The sequence below is a fragment of the Papio anubis genome, chromosome 17 (assembly GCF_008728515.1).
Source record: "Papio anubis isolate 15944 chromosome 17, Panubis1.0, whole genome shotgun sequence".
In the NCBI taxonomy this organism is placed as follows: domain Eukaryota; kingdom Metazoa; phylum Chordata; class Mammalia; order Primates; family Cercopithecidae; genus Papio; species Papio anubis.
This window is the reverse complement of record NC_044992.1, coordinates 7,725,526-7,747,291: the sequence shown is the minus strand read 5'-3', so window position 1 is coordinate 7,747,291 and position 21,766 is coordinate 7,725,526. Positions and strand designations below refer to the sequence as shown.

Here is a 21,766-nt window from a genome sequence, read left to right as displayed (position 1 = left end):
CAAGTAAATATGCTAACATTTTATATCAAGGGCAGCATTTAAATTCTGTTGGGGCAGTTTGTTTAACAAATGGTGTTGACATAACTGGCTCTCCATCGCGCAGAAGTTAGACCCCAGTTCATACATGTATAAGGATAAACTCCAGTTATATTAAAGATTTAATTTTTTTTATAAAAAGAAGAAGGCCGGGCGCGGTGGCTCACGCCTGTAATACCAGCATTTGGGGAAGCCGAGGCGGGTGGCTCACCTGAGGACAGGAGTTCGAGACCAGATTGGCCAACACAGCGAAAACCCGTCTCTACCAAAAATACAAAAATTCCGGGCGGCCTGTAGAGTCCCAGTACCTTGGACCTCAGGTGAGCTGAGGCTACTGTAGAATCGCCTTGAAACCAGGAGTAGGCAGAGGTTGCAGGCAAGACCGAGATAGCACCACTATACTACAGCCTGGGCGCACACTGAAAGAGACTCTGTCTCAAAAAAGGAAAGGGGAGGGGAGGATAGGTAGGGTGAGGGGCGGTGAGACCAGCGCCCGGATTGGAGCTAGTGTGCTGACCTGCTCCCTTTTACCAGCTCGGGCTAGCTCTTCCGGCTCGATCGGTCCAACCCCTCCCTCTCTCTCTCTCTTTTTCTCTGCTTCTCACGGCTGTTTCCCTTCTCCGCCCAGCTCTCCTCCCCCTTTCCCTCTAAGGATGGCCCAGAAGGAGAACGCCTACCCCTGGCCCTACGGCCGGCAGACGGTAAGGCCCTTCCCTCCTTCCCCGCGCCCACATGACCCCGCAGGGCGAGTTCCTGCTGGGAAACTTGAGATCGTGCAAAGAGCAATCCCTTATGCACTTTCTTTCCCGTTATGCTCCAAAGTACGCGCCCCAAGTTTGATGACAGAACCTGGTCTGGGCATTTGTAGCCAGCCACATCCTGTTAGGTGCTGCCAACTTGAATCTGACCAGCCAGTGACTACCAGCCGGTGAGGGCCTCTGCAGGGTTCATCACACGCAAGTGATATCTGGGACTGAGCAGGCAGGGCCTGGCCTTCAGGCCATGATTCCCAACCCATGTCCTGAAAAAAATAAACTAGAGAGCAAATATAAATAGACTCTAAAAGGATATAAAGTTACTGTTTAAAAGGTCCAAGGCAAGTCTAAATTATAATTTGGAATTAATGAGTAAGTTGAGGTAAGGATCTCAATGAATCTAAATGGATTTATTTCCCAATTGTCCAGACAGATTTCATTGAGGGGCCTCCTCTCTGATTTGAAATGCCACCTTTATTATATATATAAATTCCCACATATATGTGGGTCTATTTCTGGACTGTATTTTATTCAACTTGCTTATTTGTAGATCTGTACCAATATGACTATTTGGGAAGAGGTTTTTAGGGGCATAGGGGCTTTCTTCTCTTGGCTGAAGAAGAAGGAAGGGGCCCTGCACAGGCTTTGCTCCCTGTTTGTGGAGCTCGGGCTTCCTGGAGAATCTGCCTGTCCCTTTGTTCATCAGCTCCCTCCCTCACAGAGCACTGACTGAAGCTGTCAGGAATGGAGTCTGAATGAGAAACCATTGTCACTTTTACTTTGGTCACTCCTAAAAGAAAGTGTATCTATTATTTTGAGAAGCTGAAAGTGAGGCCAGGTGCAGTGGCTCATGCCTGTAATCGTGGGAGGCTGAGGCAGGTGGATCACCTGAGGTCAGGAGTTCGAGACCAGCCTGGCCAACATGGTGAAACCCTGTCTCTACTAAAAATACAAAAATTAGCCAGGCATGGTGGCGGACGCCTGTAATCCCAGCTACTCAGGAGGCTGAGGCAGAAGAATTGCCCGAACCTCGGAGGTGGAGGTTGCAGTGAGCCGAGATGGCGCCATTGCACTCCAGCCTGGGTAATAGAGCAAGACTCCATCTCAGAAGAAAAAAAAGAAGGTGAAAGTGAGAAGTGGTCCAGGGCCATCAGAGTAGCTCTTAGTGTCCTTAAAGGCTGTTCTTGCAAAGGTGTAACCCCTGGGTATTGCTGTAACATTCAAGGCCTCAAGCTTCTTATCTAAGCCTTAATAAACTAAGCTTTTTGGGAGACTTTGAGAATACCTCTGTCTAAACCCCTTGAATTGTGGGTGTTCACAGTAGAGACCCAGCTCTCTACTGTGGTGTAGGTGAGAGGCTGGATGAATGGCTGTGGTGTTATGGACAGGACTTATACAAGTTGAACAGCTTCATGCCTGAAAAGTGTGGGCCAGGGCCAAAGAGGTGAAATGTTAGGTGTTGGTGTGAGTCTTTTGCCCCTTATCTTAGGCCTACTTAGGTTATTTTTTTATTTTTTTATTTTTATTTTTTAGAGACAGAGTCTCACTCTGTCGCCCAGGCTGGAGTGCAGTGGCGCAATCTCAACTCACTGCAACCTCTGCCGCCCGGGCTCAAGCAATTCTCCTGCCTCAGCCTCTCAAGTAGCTGGGATTACAGGACCCGCACCCGGCTAATTTTTTTTTTTTTTTTTTTTTTTTTTTTTTTTGAGACGAAGTCTAGCTCTGTCGCCCAGGCTAGAGTGCAAGGGCACAATCTCGGCCCACTGCAACCTCAGCCTCCTAGGTTCAAGCGATTCTCCTGCCTCAGCCTCCTGAGTAGGTGGGATTACAGGCACTCGCTACCACGCCCAGCTAATTTTTGTATTTTTAGTAGAGTGGGGTTTCACTGTGTTGGCCATGCTGGTCTCGAACTCCTGACCTCGTGATCCGCCTGCCTCAGCCTTCCAAAGTGCTGGGATTACAAGCGTGACCCACCACACCCAGTCGCACTGGGCTAATTTTTTGTATTTTTAGTAGAGACGGGGTTTCACCATGTTGGCCAGGCTGGTCTTGAACTCCTGACTGCGTGAGCCACTGCGCCCGGCCCTAGGTTGTTTATTAATAACCCTTTTTTTTTTTTTTTTTTTTTTTTTTGAGACGGAGTCTCGCACTCTGTCGCCCAGGCTGGAGTGCAGTGGCGATCTCGGCTCACTGCAAGCTCCGCCTCCCAGGTTCACGCCATTCTCCTGCCTCAGCCTCCGAGTAGCTGGGACTACAGGCGCCCGCCACCACGCCCGGCTAGTTTTTTGTATTTTTAGTAGAGACGGGGTTTCACCATGTTAGCCAGGATGGTCTCGATCTCCTGACCTCGTGATCCACCCGCCTCGGCCTCCCAAAGTGCTGGGATTACAGGCTTGAGCCACCGCGCCCGGCCAATAACCCATTTTAACATGGGACTGTGAGCAGAGGCTGGGAGGCAAAACTGTCACATCAGTGTTTCTCTTTGAATTGGGGGTGGGCGGGTGGGTGGCTCTTTAGCAAGGGGCTGAAATACTGCTTGCAGCACATTCCACCCGGGTCATCAGACAAAGGCACCCTCAGAGCTACCCCCTGCTCCTTCTCAGGCTCCGTCTGGCCTGAGCACCCTGCCCCAGCGAGTCCTCCGGAAAGAGCCTGTCACCCCATCTGCACTTGTCCTCATGAGCCGCTCCAATGTCCAGCCCACAGGTACCTGGGGCAAGAGGGAGAGGACTGATGAGCGTCTATGGGAGGGTTTAGGGATGAGAAGGTCATCCCTGTTCTCATTCAACTTACCTGTTGTCTCCTTAGCTGCCCCTGGCCAGAAGGTGGTGGAGAACAGCAGTGGGACACCCAACATCTTAATGTAAGTGCCCCAAGCCTTGGGGTGGAGGGAGGTGAGGGGACAGTGAACGGGCAGGAAGTCGGGAAGATAAAACCTAAGGGCAGGAGGAGTAGAGATGAAGAGAAGTGGGGCGGGGGACAGGATGAGATGAGGAAGCGGAAAGCAAACCTCTTAATAACCAAAACCGGTTCTGAGTTGCCTTCCCCCACTTTCTAAGCAGGCGGCACTTCACAATTGATGACTTTGAGATTGGGCGTCCTCTGGGCAAAGGCAAGTTTGGAAACGTGTACTTGGCTCGGGAGAAGAAAAGCCATTTCATCGTGGCGCTCAAGGTCCTCTTCAAGTCCCAGATAGAGAAGGAGGGCGTGGAGCATCAGCTGCGCAGAGAGATCGAAATCCAGGCCCACCTGCAGTATGGGTTGATGCCCCCTGAGCCGAAGCCCCTCTGCTCCCTCACCCCAGCTCCTCACTCAGCCCTACCTCATCCAGGTTGCTTTCTCTGTAGCTACGGCTAGTGAGCCCCATTTAGCCCTTAGTCCTGGCCAGAGCCTTGAATCCAGAAATCTGCCTCCAGTTTCCCCTTCCCACTCCCATTCCTGGTGTCCCCAGCCTGGGCCACGTCTGACGCCAGTTTGCTCCTATTATCTTTCCCAGCTCTTTTATGCCTTTGGCCTGAGGCTTCCTCTGTCTCTTCCCTCAGCCATCCCAACATCCTGCGTCTTTACAACTATTTTTATGACCGGAGGAGGATCTACTTGATTCTAGAGTATGCGCCCCGCGGGGAGCTCTACAAGGAGCTGCAGAAGAGCCGCACATTTGACGAGCAGCGAACAGCCACGGTCCGGGCGGGTGGGCACCTGGGCCGCCAGTAGGGGGCTGGAGGCTGAGGGTGTGCTGCTTGTAGCTGGAGGTCCATTCTTGTCTGATTGCCTGTCGTTACCCCTCCCAGATCATGGAGGAGTTGGCAGATGCTCTGATGTACTGCCACGGGAAGAAGGTGATTCACAGAGACATAAAGCCAGAGAATCTGCTCTTAGGGCTCAAGGGAGAGCTGAAGATTGCTGACTTTGGCTGGTCTGTGCATGCGCCCTCCCTGAGGTATGGTGGCCTGGGAGGCCAGCCCTGGGTGTGAGGCTGGGCCATTAAAACCTCTCCAGGGGCTGGGCGTGCTGGCTCACGCCTGTAATACCCGCACTTTGGGAGGCTGAGGCGGGCGGATCACCTGAGGTCAGGAGTTCGAAACTAGCTTTGCCAACATGCTGAAACCTTGTCTCTACTAAATATACAAAAATTAGCCGGGCATGGTGGCGGACACCAGTAATGCCAGCTACTCGGGAGGCTGAGGCGGGAGAATTGTTTGAACCTGGGAGGCGGAGGTTGCAGTGAGCCGAGATTGCGCCATTGCACTCCAGCCTGGGCGGCAGAGTGAGACTCCTCTCAAAAAAAAAAAACAAACAAAATGGTTAGAATGTGGTGCTAAGAACCCCAAGGTCACGGGTTTGATCCCCGTATGAGCCAATGGTAAAACTTTGGCCAGGTGCGGTGGCTCACGCCTGCTAATCCCAGCACTTTGGGAGGCCAAGGCAGGTGGATCACTTGAGGCCAGGAGTTCAAGGCTAACGGACTAGCCTGGCCAACATGGCGAAACCGCATCTTTACGAAAAATACAAAATGTATTAAGCAGACATGGAGGTGCACACTTGCAATCCCAGCTGTGCGGGAGGCTGAGACATGAGAATCACTTGAATCCGGGAGGCAAAGGTTGCAGTGAGCCAAGATCGCCCCCTTGCACTCCAGCCTGGACTCTGTCTCAGAAAAGCCCGGAGCAGTGGCCTTTTTTCCTCCCACATCATTTTTTAACGGTTTCGTAGTATCACATAGTAGCTGATTTATTTAAGCAGAACATGCCTGATGGGCATTAGAGATGTCCCCAGTGAACTCCAAAATGAACTCCAAATGAACACTGCCCTCATAGCGGAGTATCTTATTAAGACATATCCTTCAGCGTTGAGTTGCTGGGTCTGTGTGCAGGCTTACCTCTGGGGCTTTCAGATATGTCATCACCCCAACCCTACCCCCACTCCAGTAGCCCTGCCTGGCTGGACCTCTCCCCTGGTACCTCCCGTGGTCTTTTGGCTCCCTGCCATCAGGTAGCAGGGAAAGGAGAGTTCCTATGTCACTGGGACCCCTGCCCACGCCCCTTATCCCTCCCAGGAGGAAGACAATGTGTGGCACCCTGGACTACCTGCCCCCAGAGATGATTGAGGGGCGCACACACAACGAGAAGGTGGATCTGTGGTGCATTGGAGTGCTTTGCTATGAGTTGCTGGTGGGAAACCCACCGTTTGAGAGCGCATCACACAACGAGACCTATCGGCGCATCGTCAAGGTGGGAGGGCGGCCTGGGCTTCCTGCCAGCTGCAGAGGCCAGGGGCTGGGGGTGGGCAGAGTGTATCCACGTGGCCCTAAGTAACTCCAGACAGAATGGGTAGTCAAGGAAGATGTAGCCAGGGTGAAAGTAATGCAGCCCTTCCATCTCTTCACACCTGCAGGTGGACCTAAAGTTCCCCGCTTCTGTGCCCACGGGAGCCCAGGACCTCATCTCTAAACTGCTCAGGCATAACCCCTCGGAACGGCTGCCCCTGGCCCAGGTCTCAGCCCACCCCTGGGTCCGGGCCAACTCTCGGAGGGTGCTGCCTCCCTCTGCCCTTCAATCTGTTGCCTGATGGTCCCTGTCATTCACTGGGGTGTGTCTGTGTTTTGTATGTTTGTGTATGTATAGGGGAAAGAAGGGATCCTGAACTGTTCCCTTATCTGTCTTCTACCTCCTCCTTTGTTTAATAAAGGCTGAAGCTTTTTGTACTGATGAGTGTAGATATTTCTAGGTGGAGGCTTTGCTGTGGAGGAAGCTGTTCCCTAGAAGGAGAGGTGGCTCACCCTGAGGAGCTGGGATGAGCATTGCTTTGCTATCCCTGGTAACACCCTACCCTCTCAGCTCTGACACCCACCTGGTCAGCTCCCAGCCACCCCCACCCCTACCCCCACTTTCACCTCTACCCTGTCTGTCCTTTCCATTGCTCTGACTCCCAGAGCCCGGGGGCACTGGGGGCCCTGGCTCCTCATTGCTACATTGGAACACCAGCCATCTCTGGCCACCTTCTTTCACCTCTTTCTTGGTTGTCCAACTTCTAGTTTTTCCTTCTCTGTTTCATTCTCTGCCCCTTTGCCAGCGTAGGAGCAACTGAACAATTCTGTACCCTAGAAACTGTCTTTGATTCTTTCACTGCTCTGGTCAGGATCTAGTACAGGAGCCAATAGAAGCAGTAGTGATTCTGTCTTGCTCCTGACACGAGGTTTCACTGTCATGTATGATGCTTGCTGTAGGTTTTTGATAGATGCCCTTTATCAGGTTAAATAGGGCCTATTTACTCCTAGTTTACTCAGTCTTTAAAAAAAAAAAAAAAAAAGTTAAGTCCAGATGCAGTGGCTCATGCCTGCAATCCCAGCACTTTCAGAGGCCGAGGCGGGCGGATCACGAGGTCAAGAGATCGAGACCATCCTGGCCAACATGGTGAAACCCCATCTCTACTAAAAATACAAAAATTAGCTGAGCATGGTGGTGCGTGCCTATAATTCCAGCTACTCAGGAAGATGAGGCAGGAGAATCTCTTGAACTGGGGAGGTGGAGGTTTCAGCGAGCCCAAATCGCACCAATGCACTCCAGCCTGGCGACAGAGCAGGACGGAGCCTCACCCTGTGGTGCAGGATGGAGTGCAGTGGCCTGATCTCAGCTCACTGCAACCTCCAACCTCCTCTCGGGTTCAAGCTATTCTGCCTCAGCCTGCCGAGTAGCTGGGATTACAAGCCTATAATTTACAGGCTATAATTATAGCCTATAATGTTTAATATGGATATCCCTAGGTTTTTTTTTAAAGCCCTTCTACTGAATGGACATGCAGATTATTTCCAGTGCTTTGCACTGTGGCCAGTGTCTTTTGAGTACCTCCTGTGCACCTTTGTGATGGTCTCTTGTTGTCCTCTAGGGGACATCTAAAGGAAGACATGGCAATGGTGAGTACAAGTATCTAGAGAAAGACATGGTAATACTGGGTACACGCAGGTAAACGGTCTATAGACATCACCAAAAATGCCCTTCTAAGTGGTGGACAGTTTACACTCCCGCAGGCCATAATGAAGGACACCCATTTTCCCACAACCATAACGCTGACTCCTACTCCTACTGTTACCTGCGGGTAAGTCTGCAGCTATCCGGGGAACTCTGGAGTGGCAACTCTGCAGCAACCTCACTCCTCTGTCTTCTCGATGGCAATAATTCAAACGAGATAAAAGCAAGGATTTTGTTTTTTCTCAAGACGGAGTCTTCCTCCGTTGCTCAGGCTGGAGTGCAATAGCGCGATCTACAGCCGTGAGCCACCGCACCGGGCCAAAGGCAAGGTTTAAGGCAGAAGGGAGAACTGATTTTAAGCAAAGTGATAGTTTATTACAAAAGACAGTTCACTTAGAAGAGGACCAGGCTGGCGACTTGAAAAAAATCCAGTGCCCCTTCCTTTTCTTTAGAGTTTTTACACTCTCTACCTTTTCCGGCACGCTCTGTCTCCTTTTGTTCTTCCTCTGAGCCGGCTGTGGTTTAATTGTCGCAGGCGCAGTGGCCTGCCGGCATTCGGGAGAGACCGCATGCGCAGTGTGTTTACCGAAGTCCAGCGCATGCTCTTTAGGGTCAATTCTCCCTCTCTGGTCCAGCGACCCCACAGGAAGGTTAGATGCTGATCAAATTCAACCATTTTGCCTTTTCACTGCACATGCTTAAAACCTTACTGCACAGGCTTAAAACATTATAGGGGTGATGACTTGCTAACTCCAGGTGTTTTCTCTGTTGCAAGACTCCTCTCATTCCCGGCGCCAGCGATGGCCATTTATTATCTCAGACGGATAGTTAGTTGTATGCCCGCCTGTCCTTCACTCGATGAGAATCAGACAGCTCTGGGGTTCTTCTCTTGTCCTGCTCGTTATGTAAGAGGGACAGATTTCTAATCGCTCGACCATGACTTGACAAATGCCCAACATACGGGGAGGCCCTCTTTCCTGCCCTCATGTCTACCTACCTACTCTAACACTACAAAGCATCCCCAATAGATCGGCTTTTCTACTCCCCAAAACACCAAAGCTCCCCACAGCTCCTACACTCATGATCCCCCCTCTTCTCTGAGAAAGAGCAGAACCAAACGGGGGTCTTTTTTTTTTTTTTTTGAGACGGAGTCTCGCTCTGTTGCAAGGTTGGAGTGCAGTGGTACAATCTTGGCTCACTGCAACCTCCCCCTCCCGGGTTCAAGTGATTCTCCTGCCTCTGCCTCCAGAGTAGTTGGGATTACAGGCGCCCGCCACCACACCCGGCTAATGTTTTTGTATTTTTGGTAGAGACGGGGTTTCACCATGTTGGCCAGGATGGTCTCGATCTCCTGACCTCGTGATCCACCCACCTCGGCCTCCCAAAGTGTGGGGATTACAGGCGTGAGCCACTGCGCCCGGCCCCTAATTTTTTTTTTTTTTTTTTGGGGACGGAGTATTGCTCTGTTCTCAGGCTAGGGGTCGCAGTAAGCGCGATCCCGCTCACCACAAGCTCCGTCGCCTCCCGGGTTGCCGCCACTCTCCTGCCTCAGCCTCCCGAGAAGCTGGGACTACAGCCCGCCCGCCACCACGCCCGGCTAGGTTTTGTATTTTTAGTAGAGACGGGGGTTTCACCGTGTTGGACAAGTTGGTCCTCGATCTCCTGACCTCGTGATCCGCCCGCCTCGGCCTCCCAAAGTGCTGGGATAACGGGCTGACCACTGCGCCCGGCTGATTTACATTTTTTTTTTTTTTTTTTTGGACTGGGGTCAGCTCTGTCCTTGAGCGCAGTGCAGTGGCTGGGGTCTCAGCTCACTGCAAGGCTCCGCCTCCCCGGGTTCGCCATTCTCCTGCCTCAGCTCCCGAGGTAGCTGGGATGCAGGCGCCTGCCACCTGCCAGTTTTGTATTTTTAGTAGAGACGGGGTTTCACCATGTTAGCCAGGATGGTCTCGATCTCCTGACCTCGTGATCCGCCCGCCTCGGCCTCCCAAAGTGCTGGGATTACAGGCTTGAGCCACCGCGCCCGGCCCCGCTGATTTACATTTTTAAAGGATCATTCTGGTTCTCTATTGAGAATAGACTGTAGAGAGGTGAGGGTAGAAGAAGTGAGGCCATTTGGGAAGCAACTTCATTTACCCAGGCCAAAAATGATGGTGGTTTGGACCAGGGCAGAAACAATGGTAAGGATGAGAAGTGGTCAGATTCTGGATGTATTTTCGAGCAGAACCAACAAGATTTCCTAAAGGATTGGGCATAGATTATGACAAAAAGAGGAGTCAAGTACAACTCCAGGGTTTTTGGCCTTAGTCACTGGGAAGATGGAGTTGCCATTTACTGAGACAGAAGTCACCGTAGGAAGAAACAAGGTTTTGCCGGGGAGGTGGTGCGATAGGGGTGGGGCAAGGAACCAAATCACAGGAAGGATAAAGGTGGGGCTATCTTCAGGCTGGCACGGGATTTCAAACGCTCTCAGAATTCATGCCTCTTCATCTTTCGTCTCTGGTTCTCTTCCTTATCAGCCTCATTCTTTCCTTCTACAGACAGTTATCTCCTGGACATGAAAGATGGAAAAACTGATACCCAGCTTGAGTTCTTAAGAGAACAGAAAGGGGTCTCACACTGTCCACAAAGATAGAAACAAACAAACAACACTGTGGAGGATTTTTACTGGCCATACCTTGGGTCATGTGCTCTTCCCTGCGCCAATCTGCAGTCAGAAGGATGAAGTACTCTAATTGGCCAGCTTTGGGTCACGTGCCTGTCCCTGGCTGTCATTGCACCAACAACTCAGGGAATGGAGAGTTGGGGAGTGAGGAGCTTCCCCTACACAGACAGAGGGTGGGTAGCCCATTTGTCCGCTAAAAACTGCAAGATACAGGCTCACGCCTGTAATCCTAGCACTTTGGGAGGCCGAGGCGGGCGGATCATGAGGTCAGGAGTTCGAGACCAGCCTGATCAACATGGTGAAACCCGGTCTCTGCTAAAAATACAAAATTAGCTGGGCGTGGTGGCACGCGCCTGTAATCCCAGCTACTCAGGAGGCTGAGGCAGGAGAATGCTTGAACCTGGGAGGCGGAAGTTGCAGTGAGCCAAGATTGTGCCACTGTACTCCAGCCTGGATAAGATAGCAAGACTCCGTCTCAAAAAAAAAAAAAAACACAAAAAACAAAAACAACAACTTCAAGGTACATCTAGAATGCATCCATCCACATCATGCTAGACTGAGCTACTATCACCTGGTACTTGGAACCACCTCCTTACTGGTCTACCGTCTCCCTTGCAAACATTTTCTACAACAGCCTATAATCCCTAAACATGAATCCCATCACATCACTCTCTTCCTGTGCTCAGCTTCCCATTCTCAAGGGAAGGCCTCCCATCTTCTAAAGAATATCTACCTACCCAGCCCAATATATGAGCTTTTCAGGTTGTTGTTGTTGTTGTTGTTTTAGAGCAAAGGAATGACGGGTTTTGTCAAGCTGCAGGCGACTATAAGATACAGACAGCTGACAACTGTGGACTCCTCAGGCGTGGTGAAACAGTGAGCTACTATCATTAGGGCTGGCTGGCTAGGACCCTGGCAGGCACCTGGGGATAGTAGTGCTGGGAAGTTCTGGGGAGCTGCACTTCTGAATGTTGGCATGACACTGCCTCAAGACCATCTCTCTATCCAAATGGAAAAAACAACCACATCCTCTGTCAGCTAAGGAGAGTTAGCAAACTGTTTTTATTAAATACGGATGTCTGGTCGGGCACGGTGGCTTACGCCTATCATCCTAGCACTTTGGGAGGCCGAGGCGGGTGGATCACTTGAGGTCAGGAGTTTAAGACCAGCCTGGCCAACATGGGTGAGCCCGTCTCTACTAAAAACTCTAAAATTAATTCGGTGGTGGCGGGCGCTTGTAATCCCAGCTACCTGGAGGCAGAGTAGGAGAATGGCTTGAACCCAGGGGCCCGGAGGTTGCAGTGACAAGATCAAGCTTACCTCACAGCCTGGGAAGGCGAGACTCCGTCTCAAAAAAAATGCGATGTCTCTGGGCTTTGGCTACGTGTTGCAATTTACAACCTTTCCAATGTCTGCTGCACCATTGCATTTAGAGGAAATCGCCATTCCCCAACAGGAACTGCAAGGCCCCCTGCATGACGTGGCCCCTGCTGCCTGTTCAGTTCCTTAGCTTCGAAATCCTTCCCTTACCTTTGCGGATTTTGTTTTGGCGTTAAATCGCTCTGCCGCCTCTCATCTCAGTTTCCCGAATCGTCAAAGGCTTCTTTTGTCTCTAGAGAGGTATTTTCGGTTTTCGCCCTCTGCCTGGAGGGTGGCTGGGTCTTTTTGGTTCTTTTTAGTTAAAATTCCCCACGAAGGAATCTTTTCCTGACCCTTATCTAAACTATTGCCTGCCAGTTATATTCCGCCACTTTTTTTTTTTTTTGAGACAGTGCGGCTCACAGCGCCCAGGCGCAATTGCGGTGGCGGATCTCAGCTCGCAAGCTCCGCCTCCCGAGACATTCTCCTGCCTCGGCTTCCTCCCAATAACTGGGACTGGCGCCAGCCGCCTAATTTTGTATTTTTCAATAGAGAGCGAGGGTTTCACCGATGATGCTTCAGGATGGTCTCGATCTTTCTGACGCAAGTGATCACCTGCGTCTTGGCTCAAACTGGGATGCACAGAGCTTGAGCCACTCGTGACCTCAGTTATATTCTCAATCATAACACTTTATTTCCTGTATAGTACATATCAAAATTTCTGATCATTTCATTTGTTGAATATTTTACCTCGTGGCAAAATCACACGCCATCTTCCAAGGGGCGAGACCCCTCAATGTGAAAGGGGCAAGAGACACAGAACAAGAGTAGCAAAAGCATAGGAAAGTCCAGAGGCCGCTGCCTTGACCACAATGGATCGCTCTGAGCAGTTCAATGGTTAGGTCTGTTAACCAAGAAAGATAGAGCAAACCATTCACGCTCATGCTGGACTTCTGGTTTCCTCCTTCTTAGTTAAGTAGGTTCAAGCCCGATGGTCCAAGCAGGATATGTCATTTCCATCCTAAGAACCTCTCTAGGAACCCCAAGTGGGCTCCCCACTTGGTGTTTTTGCTAAGCAATCACTGTGGGGGGGGGGTACAATTGCAGGCAGAAAAAATCTAAGCCCCACCCCGCGGGACTCAGAAATTTGAGGACCTTGGTCTTTAAGATCTGGCCCATCAGCTTTCAGAAAGGGCGGGGTGACGGGAGCAGCTGTCACCTCCTTCTCTCCACCCAGCCGGCGTTCACGTGTGTTCCGCTGTGCAGTAACAGCTCTTCTTCCGGGACTTCCTGGTCGCCACGACCAATCAAAATGCTTTTCCTGTCCTTACCATTGTCAGCCGCTACCAATCGGCGCGCCTCTACCAACGCCCCTTAAAGGCGCAGCCACCGCCTCCGGAGCCGGGGCGAACCAATTCCTCGGCTGCGGCCCCCACCTGCAGTATGGAGTCGTCTCGGGGGCGGCCCGGGCCCGAGACGGACCTTCTGGCTGTAGCGGAACAGCAGGCCGCAATCTTCGGCGGCGGATCGGGCCGAACGTCCTCTGAGTCGCCCTCAGGCCTCCGGGTGTCCGGGGAGGAAGAGGCCGAGAACGTTGGGGGCGCGAACCGCCACCCCAGGACGTCCCCGAAGACGTCAAGCTGCGGCGTCGTCCACCGGCCGGAACGGGAGGCTCTCGAGAAAGAGCCCGGCCCTCAAGGGACGCCGTCTGGGGCCGGGAGCCTCAGTGGGGCGCCGGGTGCAGAGCACGAACCGTCCCCGTCCTTCCGGCACAAGGACCCAGCGCCACCCGAGGGCAAGCCCGCCTCCGGGAGGGACTGCCGTCGAGGGGGACCAGGCGGCGGGATGGATGTTGAGCAGCAGGAGGAAGAAGACAACGACGAGGAGGCGGCCGCGGGCGGCAGAGCCAGCCGCTCGTTCTCCAGCCGCCTTCAGGACAGCCGCAGCCTGGACGGGCTGAGCGAGGCGTGCGGTGGCGCCGGGTCCTCAGGGAGTGCCGAGTCCGGCGCGGGCGGCGGACGCCGCGCCACCATCTCCAGTCCCCTGGAGCTCGAGGGCACAGTGAGCCGCCACGGCGACCTCACCCACTTTGTCGCCAACAACCTGCAACTCAAGATCCGTCTGAGCGGCGCCCCTCCACCCCCGCCTTCTGCCCCTGCGCGGCCCTGCCCAGCGCCTGCACCCACACCCACACCCACACCAGCCATTCCCCCCATCGACCCCGAGGTGCTGCGGGATCTGGAGCGGTTGAGTCGGGAGCTGGGAGGCCGGGTGGACCGTCTGCTTCGCGGTCTGGGTGGCGCGGTGCAGGAGCTGACGGCGCTCAGCGTGGGCTGCATCCAGACCTACCGCGACGCTGTGGACTCCTTAGGTGAAGCCGTGGACATGAGCATCAAGGGCATGTACACCCTGCTGGCGCGCTGCGAGGAGCTGGAGCGGGCTCTGCAGCCGGTTCAGGGGCTGGCTCGCCAAGTCCGGGATATCCGACGTACTCTGGAGGTGTTGGAGGCCCTGTGCAAGTGACCAGGAGGACAGGAGAGGCCGGGCCTGGCCAGGGCAGGGCCCAGCAGGACCCTAAGGACTCTTCAGGGAGTCCTGGTGGGAAGTGCCCACTGAGGGGAAGCCTGTGTGTTGGAGGCTCTTCCAGATGCGTTCAGCTGGCCCGCGCCCACTCGCTGGGCCTTAGGCTGGTGTATATGGGGAAGTTGTAACGGCTTTCCTGGTGGGAAGGGATGTTGCTCTGCTTTTATACAGTTGGCCATCTGTAGCTACCCTGTTCTTCCCAACTCTCCTCCCTAGCTAGAGCACCAGCCCTGGGAACACAGGGCTTTAGGTCTGCTTCAAGGTGAGGACGTGACTCCCACATGTAATCAGGAGAAAGGGACAGAGGAAGCCCCAGCCCCCACTGTGGCTATCCTGACTTCAGTGGCCACATCTCAGGTGCCAGGGGCTGTGGGAGCTTGAGCTGTCCTTGGCCAAACACACCGCAGGCAAGGATGCACCCCTGCGGATGGATAGCCTTCTGCTTCTGCCCTCTGGCCCTCTACCATACCACTTCCCCAGCCAGAACCGGGGTGCAGCTAGGAGGAATGGGTTGCACGGCGGAGGGGGGTGAGGTGGGAGGCGTCTCACTGCTCTCAGGGTTCAGGTAGAATGTTGCTGGTTTTGAAGCCCACCTGTTGTGGAGTGTTCTCATCAGTTTTGGCTTTCTGAGATTTTGTGGAATTAAAGTGCTGCTGCTGCGAAGGCTGAGGCTGAGTCTGTGTGGGGTTGCAGTGATTAATAAGCCAAAGCAATGGGAATGAGGGTCGGTGTTGTTCACGCAGCTCCCTTGGGGCTGGTGCTGGAAGTGGGGTGGGGGTGGGGGTGTCTCAGGCTCCGTGGGGAAGGATATGGTTCCTGCTCTCAAGCATCTGGTCTGAGGGGAAATGTGAGGACACAGATCATCACTCACAGGGGCCCAGAGATCCAGTAACCACAGAAAAGTAAAAACAAAGTGCTCTAGAAGAGAAGGGGAGGAAATTGTCTTCTCAGGTCCTGATGAATAGGCAGGGACTGGGTGGATTGGACGGACATCTTACCTCTGGAGGAAGACTGGGAACACTTGTCAGCTCCATTCCTGACCATTCCCACACTCTGCAGATCAGTGTCACGTGGTTTGAGACAAATTAGTCCCAAAGCCTTTTGTTTACAATTCACACAGTAAGTTCAGGAGCCATATATTATGGCCATTAAGATGCAGAAGCAAAGATCATGAAACAACCCGGGTTTCTCTCAATCCCTTCCTCTCAAGACACACCCACATTTAGAATGTGCTCCAAAACACTTCCTCTTCTGGGATTGGAAATGTTTCGCTGGTTTTCACCAGTGATGTTGTTTGGCTCTAAAACAGACTGCGGAATGCCGCTTTTGAAAAGTTTCAGCTATGGCCCGTACGGGGATCGAACCCGCGACCTTGGCGTTATTAGCACCACGCTCTAACCAACTGAGCTAACCGGCCAGCTGTTAACAACGGCTTGAAATAAAGTTATTTAGTTACAATACTGTTCAGTCCTCTCGTGATAAACCTTTAGTTGTGGGACTTCTTTGTCAGAAATGAAAACAGAATACAAAAACTGACTCAGCACCTAGACGAGTAACAAGTCACAGTACTGACAAGTACAGATGATGCGACTGGGGTAGTTGCAGGTCGAGGCGCAAGTACACTGTGCACGAAGAGCAAAATTCCCAACAGCGTGTCGCAGATGCACCGAGAGAAGACAGATGATTATGTGAATAAACCATACAGGCTGGAAATTATGAGGCTCTGCAAGTCTCCTCGCAATGTTTAATGTTGGCAAAAGCGTGGGGAAACACTTAGGCACCGCTGGGATTCGAACCCAGGATCTCCTGTTTACTAGACAGGCGCTTTAACCAACTAAGCCACGGCGCCGCCGGAAAGGCGCCTGGGATCTTATTTCCTTGGCCAGGTCAGCTCAATTGCTGAGCATGAATACAAAAATGTCACAAAAAGTCGGCCGCCTTGGAAAATGCGGAAAGGATGGAAGCAGCTGGGAAAGACACGAAAACCGAATGGAGTGACTCGGGGTAACAAGAGAAATCCTACTTTGGTGTTACAAAACTTGAGCTCAGACCACAGGGCTTCCATAGCCGACGAGGATGGGATTCGAACCCACGCGTGCAGAGCACAATGGATTAGCAGTCCATCGCCTTAACCACTCGGCCACCTCGTCTTCGGATAGTTCTTGGTGTACAGACAGCCCTCCGCATCTCACATCTCTGGGACCTGAACTTCCCGCAAGTGGGGTTCGCCTCTGTCGCGAAGGCTGCGCATTTTGAAGGAACCAGCTCAGCACTGGAAAGAGGACTCACAGATCGTAGACCGATTTCTCCCATGCGTGATCGTCCGAACCTCCTCTCTCTGCTGAGAGGTCTAGAACTGCTCCTGTCCTGAGGAGGCGCGTTATCCGCCCAGAATTATGGTACCCGGATCCATCGCAAAAACCCCCGCGAGGCTGGGCTGCCCAGACGGGGTGGCCTCGGAAATTCGTGCCAGAAACCCCTCCCCTTCAGGACCCAAGAGGATATTGATTCTTCAATGACCTGAACGCTGAAGCTCGACCGTAGTTTAAATTAAGGGGAGTTAATAAAAGTAGAAGAAAAGCATTCGCTGACCCCGACGTGATTTGAACACGCAACCTTCTGATCTGGAGTCAGACGCGCTACCGTTGCGCCACGAGGTCGGCCGGCCATTTGGCAGCTCAGTTCTCCCCATGACCACTGTGCCCCCAGGAGGCCGGGGTCATTGATCGAGGCATGAATGGGCACCTAGGGCATTCCTGTCCCTCAGAACAGCTGCGGGATCGTATCTGCGCTCGCCGAGCGGCCCTGTAGGGCAAGTCGGGCGGGTGGCACCCCAGGGCAGTGACTATGGAATCCAGGCTCAGCGGTCTGTCCCTCCTGGCCCCCACCGTCCTGCCAACGCCCAGATAGAGAGTCCCGAGCTACTTACAGCCCAGCCCGGGTCGACCTGTCTACAAACAGATGGAAGGATTTGAACCAGAAGGAAAGTGATGGAGCAGTGCCAGAGCCTAGGGCACCTGAAGGGGTGAGAGACTTGCTCCCCCAGCAGCGCGTCTCCTCCCCTGCTGCACTTTTACAATCGCCTGCGGAGCCTTTGAATGTACCCATGCACAACCCCCCGGTTCGGAGGTTCTGATTTAAACGGTCCAGGGAAGAGCTCTGGCATCGAGATGTAAAACTTTCGAAAAATATCGATATTTCAGCTGTTTGAGGGCACATATTGTCTATAATTTTATGAGTTTTGACAAATACATACACCTGCGCAAATCACAACTCTTTAAAAACATATAGGACATTTCCCTTGCTCAAGGTTCTTACATGTCCCTTTTCTACGGATCCCCACTCCTCCCTTCCCAGAGGCAATCTCTGTTCTAATTTTGACCACCACAAACATCATTATTTCTTTTTTTTTTTTTTTTTTTTTTTTTTTTTTTGAGACGAAATTTCGCTCTTGTTTCCCAGGCTGGAGTGCAATGGCGCAATCTCGGCTCACCGCAACCTCCGCCTTCCAGGTTCAAGGGATTCTCCTGCCTCAGTCTCGCGAGTAGCTGGGATTACAGGCATGCACCACCACGCCCGGCTAATTTTGTATTTTTAGTAGAGACGGGGTTTCTCCATGTTGGTCAGGCTGGTCTCGAACTCCCGATGTCAGGTGATCCCCCCGGCTCGGCCTCCCATAGTGCTGGGATTACAGGCGTGAGCCACCATACCCGGCCAACATCCGCATTTTTTTTAAGCTCCCCGGGCGAGACAAAATTGGGAACTTCTGAAGGGAGACACCTGGAGCTGAAAGAGGCCTCAATTGTTTTTTCTTTTCTTTTCTTTTCTTTCTTTTCCTTCTTTCTCTTTCTTTCTTTCTGCGATGGAGCTGAAAGAGGTCTCAATTGTTTTTTTCTCTCTCTCTCTCTTCTTTCTCTCTCCTTCCTTCTCTCCCTTCCCTCCCTCCCTCCCTTCCTCCCTCCCTTCCTCCCTTCCTCCCTTTCTTTCCCACCCTCCCTCTCTTTCTCCCTTCCTTCCTTCCTTCTGCGACGGAGTCTTTCTCTGTCGTCCAGGCTGGAGTGCAGCGGCGCGACCTCGGCTCACTGCAACCTCCGCTTCCCGGATTCAAGCAACTCTGCCTCAGCCTCCCAAGTACCTAGGATTACAGGCGCCCGCCACTGCGCCCGGCTATAATTTTTGTATTTTTAGTGGAGACAGGGTTTCACCATGTTGGCCAGGCCGGTCTTCAACTCCTGACCTCGTGATCCGCCCGCCTCAGCTCCGCAAAGTGCTGGGATTACAGGCGTGAACCACCTCGCCCGCCTATGTTTCTTGAACAATGAAAGGAGTTCAACAGGCTGAGATGCCACAAGAGGTCATGCCTGTATCTCATTCCTTCCCATCCAAGCCAAATTTCTACACAGTGGCTCTTTCAAAAGTTATCAGTGACCACAGAGATGTCAACGCCCACAGGCATTCTCAGGCCTGACCTTAACCGACTCCAGGCAACGTCTTCTCCATGAGCCTCATTTCCCATGGTTGTCTTGACACTAGTTTGCTGGCCCTTCCTAAATGGCTCCCCGCTCCAGTCTCTTTTTCTTTTTAAAATTTTTTTGAAACGGAGTCTCAGTCTGTCGCCCAGGCTGGAGTGCTATGGCGCATTCTTGGCTCGCGGCAACTTCCACCTCCCAGGTTCAAGTGATTTTCTTTCCTCAACCTCCGAGTAGCTGGCTGGGATTACAGGCGTGGTGCCGGCTAGTTTAATTTTTTTTCTTTCTTTCTTTCTTTTTTTTTTTTTTTTTTTTTTTAGTAGAGACGGGGTTTCACCAAGTTGGAGAGACTAGTCTTGAACTCCTGACCTCAGATGATCCACCCGCCTTGGCCTCCCAAAGTGCTGGGATTACAGGCTTGTGCCACCTCGCCCATCTCCAGTCTCCTTTTTCTGTTCTCCCTGTAAATCCTGGTTTTCCTCGGGTAAGGTTTTCTCTCCTCCTGCTACACATGTTCCACGGATTCAGCTATTTCCTGCGTGCTGAGGGCTCCTGAATCTCGCTCCCACCTCTGGACTCTGATGTGTAGTGCCTCCTGATACCTTCACTTGACCCTGCCATACTTCCTTCCCGTCTTTCTGCACTCCCAGAGAGTGGCCAGGCCCAGGCTGGGGGATGCATCCTTGATTCTTCCCTCCCCCTTCCGTCTTACTTCCAGTCACCACATCCTGTCAATTCTATTTCCTCAATTATCCCCCTGTCAATCGTCCTTCCCCATCCCACGGACAACCCCTCAGCCTCTCTTGCTGGATTATTGTAGCGGACTCCTCTCTAATTTCCCTGCCTCCCAAATAGTCAGAGAATCGTGTTTTTTTTGTTTGTTTGTTTGTTTGTTTGTTTTTTGAGATGGAGTCTCGCTCTGTCTGGAGGAGGAAGAGGAGGAGACTAGCCCGCTGGCTCATGCCTGTAATCCCAGCACTTTGGGAGGCCGAGGCGGGCGGATCAGGACGTTCGGGGTTCGAACCAGCCATGATCAACATGGAGAAACCCCGTTTCTACTAAAAATACAAAATTAGCCGGGTGTGGTGGCGCATGCCTGTAATTTCAGCTACTCAGGAGCCTGAGGCAGGAGAATCGCTTGAACCTGGGAGGCGGAGGTTGTGGTTAGCAGAGATCGCGCCATTGCACTCCAGCCTGAGTAACAAGAGTGAAACTCCATCTCAACAACAACAAAAAACAAAACAAAACAAAAAAAGTTTAGGCACCAACCAGAAGAAGCTCCCACTGACCAAAATTGGGACAATTTGAACATCAAAAAGAATAACTGCAATGGATTGAAATACACAAAAGATGTTAAAATGTCCAAGTTCACAATGATATTAAAAACAACTACTTTTGCAAGATGCTAGAGAATCAATTCATTTTTCTGAAAACTGGTAAATAATAAGAAAAAACCCACACATTTATCCTGCCTTTCCTGTATGACCTGTATCTCATGGTAAACAAATTGATGACAGCAAGTTCTTACTGCAGAATGGTAGAATTAGGACATCCCAATTTTGCAACTCCTAATGAAATAATGGAGCTAGGCAGTGATGATCAACTAAACCATCAGGTGAAAAACTGATGGGGAATTTTATAATTGTTACCTAGTCTGACTACACCTGAACCCAATGTTCAGCCTTAACACCAGAAAAAGAGGGAAAAGCAGACGTCCTGATGCAATGGAATGGGAAGGACAAACTGCCACTCATGATGTATTTTTACCAGAAAACTGAACATGACACTAACCAACCACTGGATCTAAGAACCAGTTTACAGGACATACAAGGCATGGAGTAACGTGTTAAATGACATCACAAGAATAAGGCCCAGAAATGGCTCTATGCCTTCAACTGATAAATTGCAAGAAAAGAAAAGAAGGAGAAGGGAGGTGAGGGGGTAGGGAGGAGGCAGGACTCAAGATGAATAGAGACGTGACAACCAGGTGCAGTGTGTGGACTTTATTTGGACCCAGATTCAAACAAACTGTAAAAGAAAAAAGTATGTAGGAGACATTTGGGCAATTTGAACTGTTTGATAATGTCTAGGATTTGCTTCAAAATAACCAGGTGTGGGCTATAAGGGAGGGTATACCTGAAACAAGGTTGGTCATGTGTTGATAATTGTTGAAGCAGAATAGAGGGGTTCGTTATCCCCCTCCCCCTCCGTCCTCCCTCCCCGGATTACAGGCTTGAGCCACCGCGCCCGGCCTCCTCCCCTCTTTTTGAAGGAGTCTTGCCCTGTCACCCAGGCTGGAGTGCAATAGCACCATCTCAGCTCACTGCAACCTCCGCCTCTCAGGTTCAAATGATTCTCCTGCCTCAGCCTCCCGAGTAGCTGGGATTACAGGCACCTGCCACCACGCAGCTAATATTTGTATTTTTAGTAGAGACTGGGTTTCACCATGTTGGCCAGGCTGGTCTCAAACTCCTGACCTCGTGATCCGCCCGCCTCGGCCTCCCAAAGTCCTGAGATTACAGGCGTGAGCCACCGCACTGGGGTATTTTCTTTATTTTTTCATGTTTGAATTTGTCCATGATAAAAAAAACAATTTTTAACTCCTTTTATTAAGAGTTCAAATCTTAGTACTTGCAGGTCCCAGTCTTGGAGTGAGTAGTCACTTGGGGGACACCTCGTCACCAGCAGTACCTCCTATGGCCACTGGCTGGCTCTAAATACCAGTTTTGTGAGCAGGCTAGAAATAGCGTCTCTGTAGGGCAGGCTTCTGTGAATCAAGGTCATGGAAAATGACAGGACAGGCTACTCACTGTTTATCAATTCAGGACATGAAATGTGACTACCCCGTTGTTACTTATATAGTAAGTCCTCTATTCAGAAGGCCTATTTTTTAAATTTTTTATATATTTTTTTGAGACAGAGTCTTGCTGT

General features: G+C 51.7%; 2 protein-coding genes and 4 non-coding genes across 15 annotated transcripts; 2 read left to right on the top strand and 4 right to left on the bottom strand.

Annotated features, from left to right (window-relative positions):
- The first annotated feature begins 311 nt into the window (after positions 1-311).
- AURKB (aurora kinase B) lies at positions 312-6,495 on the top strand. Of its 10 annotated transcripts, none has more exons than XM_003919310.5 (9): positions 312-356; positions 665-737; positions 3,395-3,497; positions 3,600-3,654; positions 3,854-4,045; positions 4,334-4,472; positions 4,583-4,731; positions 5,848-6,022; positions 6,186-6,495. In XM_003919310.5, the coding sequence occupies exons 2-9, from the start codon at positions 690-692 to the stop codon at positions 6,357-6,359; spliced, it is 1,035 nt and encodes a 344-aa protein (XP_003919359.1). In that variant the 5' UTR covers positions 312-356; positions 665-689; the 3' UTR covers positions 6,360-6,495. The 10 variants fall into 10 exon arrangements, with proteins under 10 accessions (XP_003919359.1, XP_017810447.1, XP_009198037.1 ...); XM_017954958.3 differs by having other exon boundaries at positions 317-356; positions 4,334-4,482; XM_009199773.4 differs by having other exon boundaries at positions 317-356; positions 3,851-4,045.
- Positions 6,496-13,126: 6,631 nt separating this feature from the next.
- Positions 13,127-15,029, top strand: BORCS6 (BLOC-1 related complex subunit 6). Its single transcript, XM_003919309.5, has one exon. The coding sequence runs from the start codon at positions 13,227-13,229 to the stop codon at positions 14,304-14,306; it is 1,080 nt and encodes a 359-aa protein (XP_003919358.3). The 5' UTR covers positions 13,127-13,226; the 3' UTR covers positions 14,307-15,029.
- A 680-nt stretch (positions 15,030-15,709) lies between these two features.
- Positions 15,710-15,783, bottom strand: TRNAI-AAU. The gene has a single exon. It is a non-coding gene; the product is annotated as a tRNA-Ile (tRNA).
- Positions 15,784-16,141: 358 nt separating this feature from the next.
- TRNAT-AGU lies at positions 16,142-16,215 on the bottom strand. Its single transcript has one exon. It is a non-coding gene; the product is annotated as a tRNA-Thr (tRNA).
- A 219-nt stretch (positions 16,216-16,434) lies between these two features.
- Positions 16,435-16,516, bottom strand: TRNAS-GCU. Its single transcript has one exon. It is a non-coding gene; the product is annotated as a tRNA-Ser (tRNA).
- Positions 16,517-16,954: 438 nt separating this feature from the next.
- TRNAW-CCA lies at positions 16,955-17,026 on the bottom strand. Its single transcript has one exon. It is a non-coding gene; the product is annotated as a tRNA-Trp (tRNA).
- Positions 17,027-21,766: the final 4,740 nt, after the last annotated feature.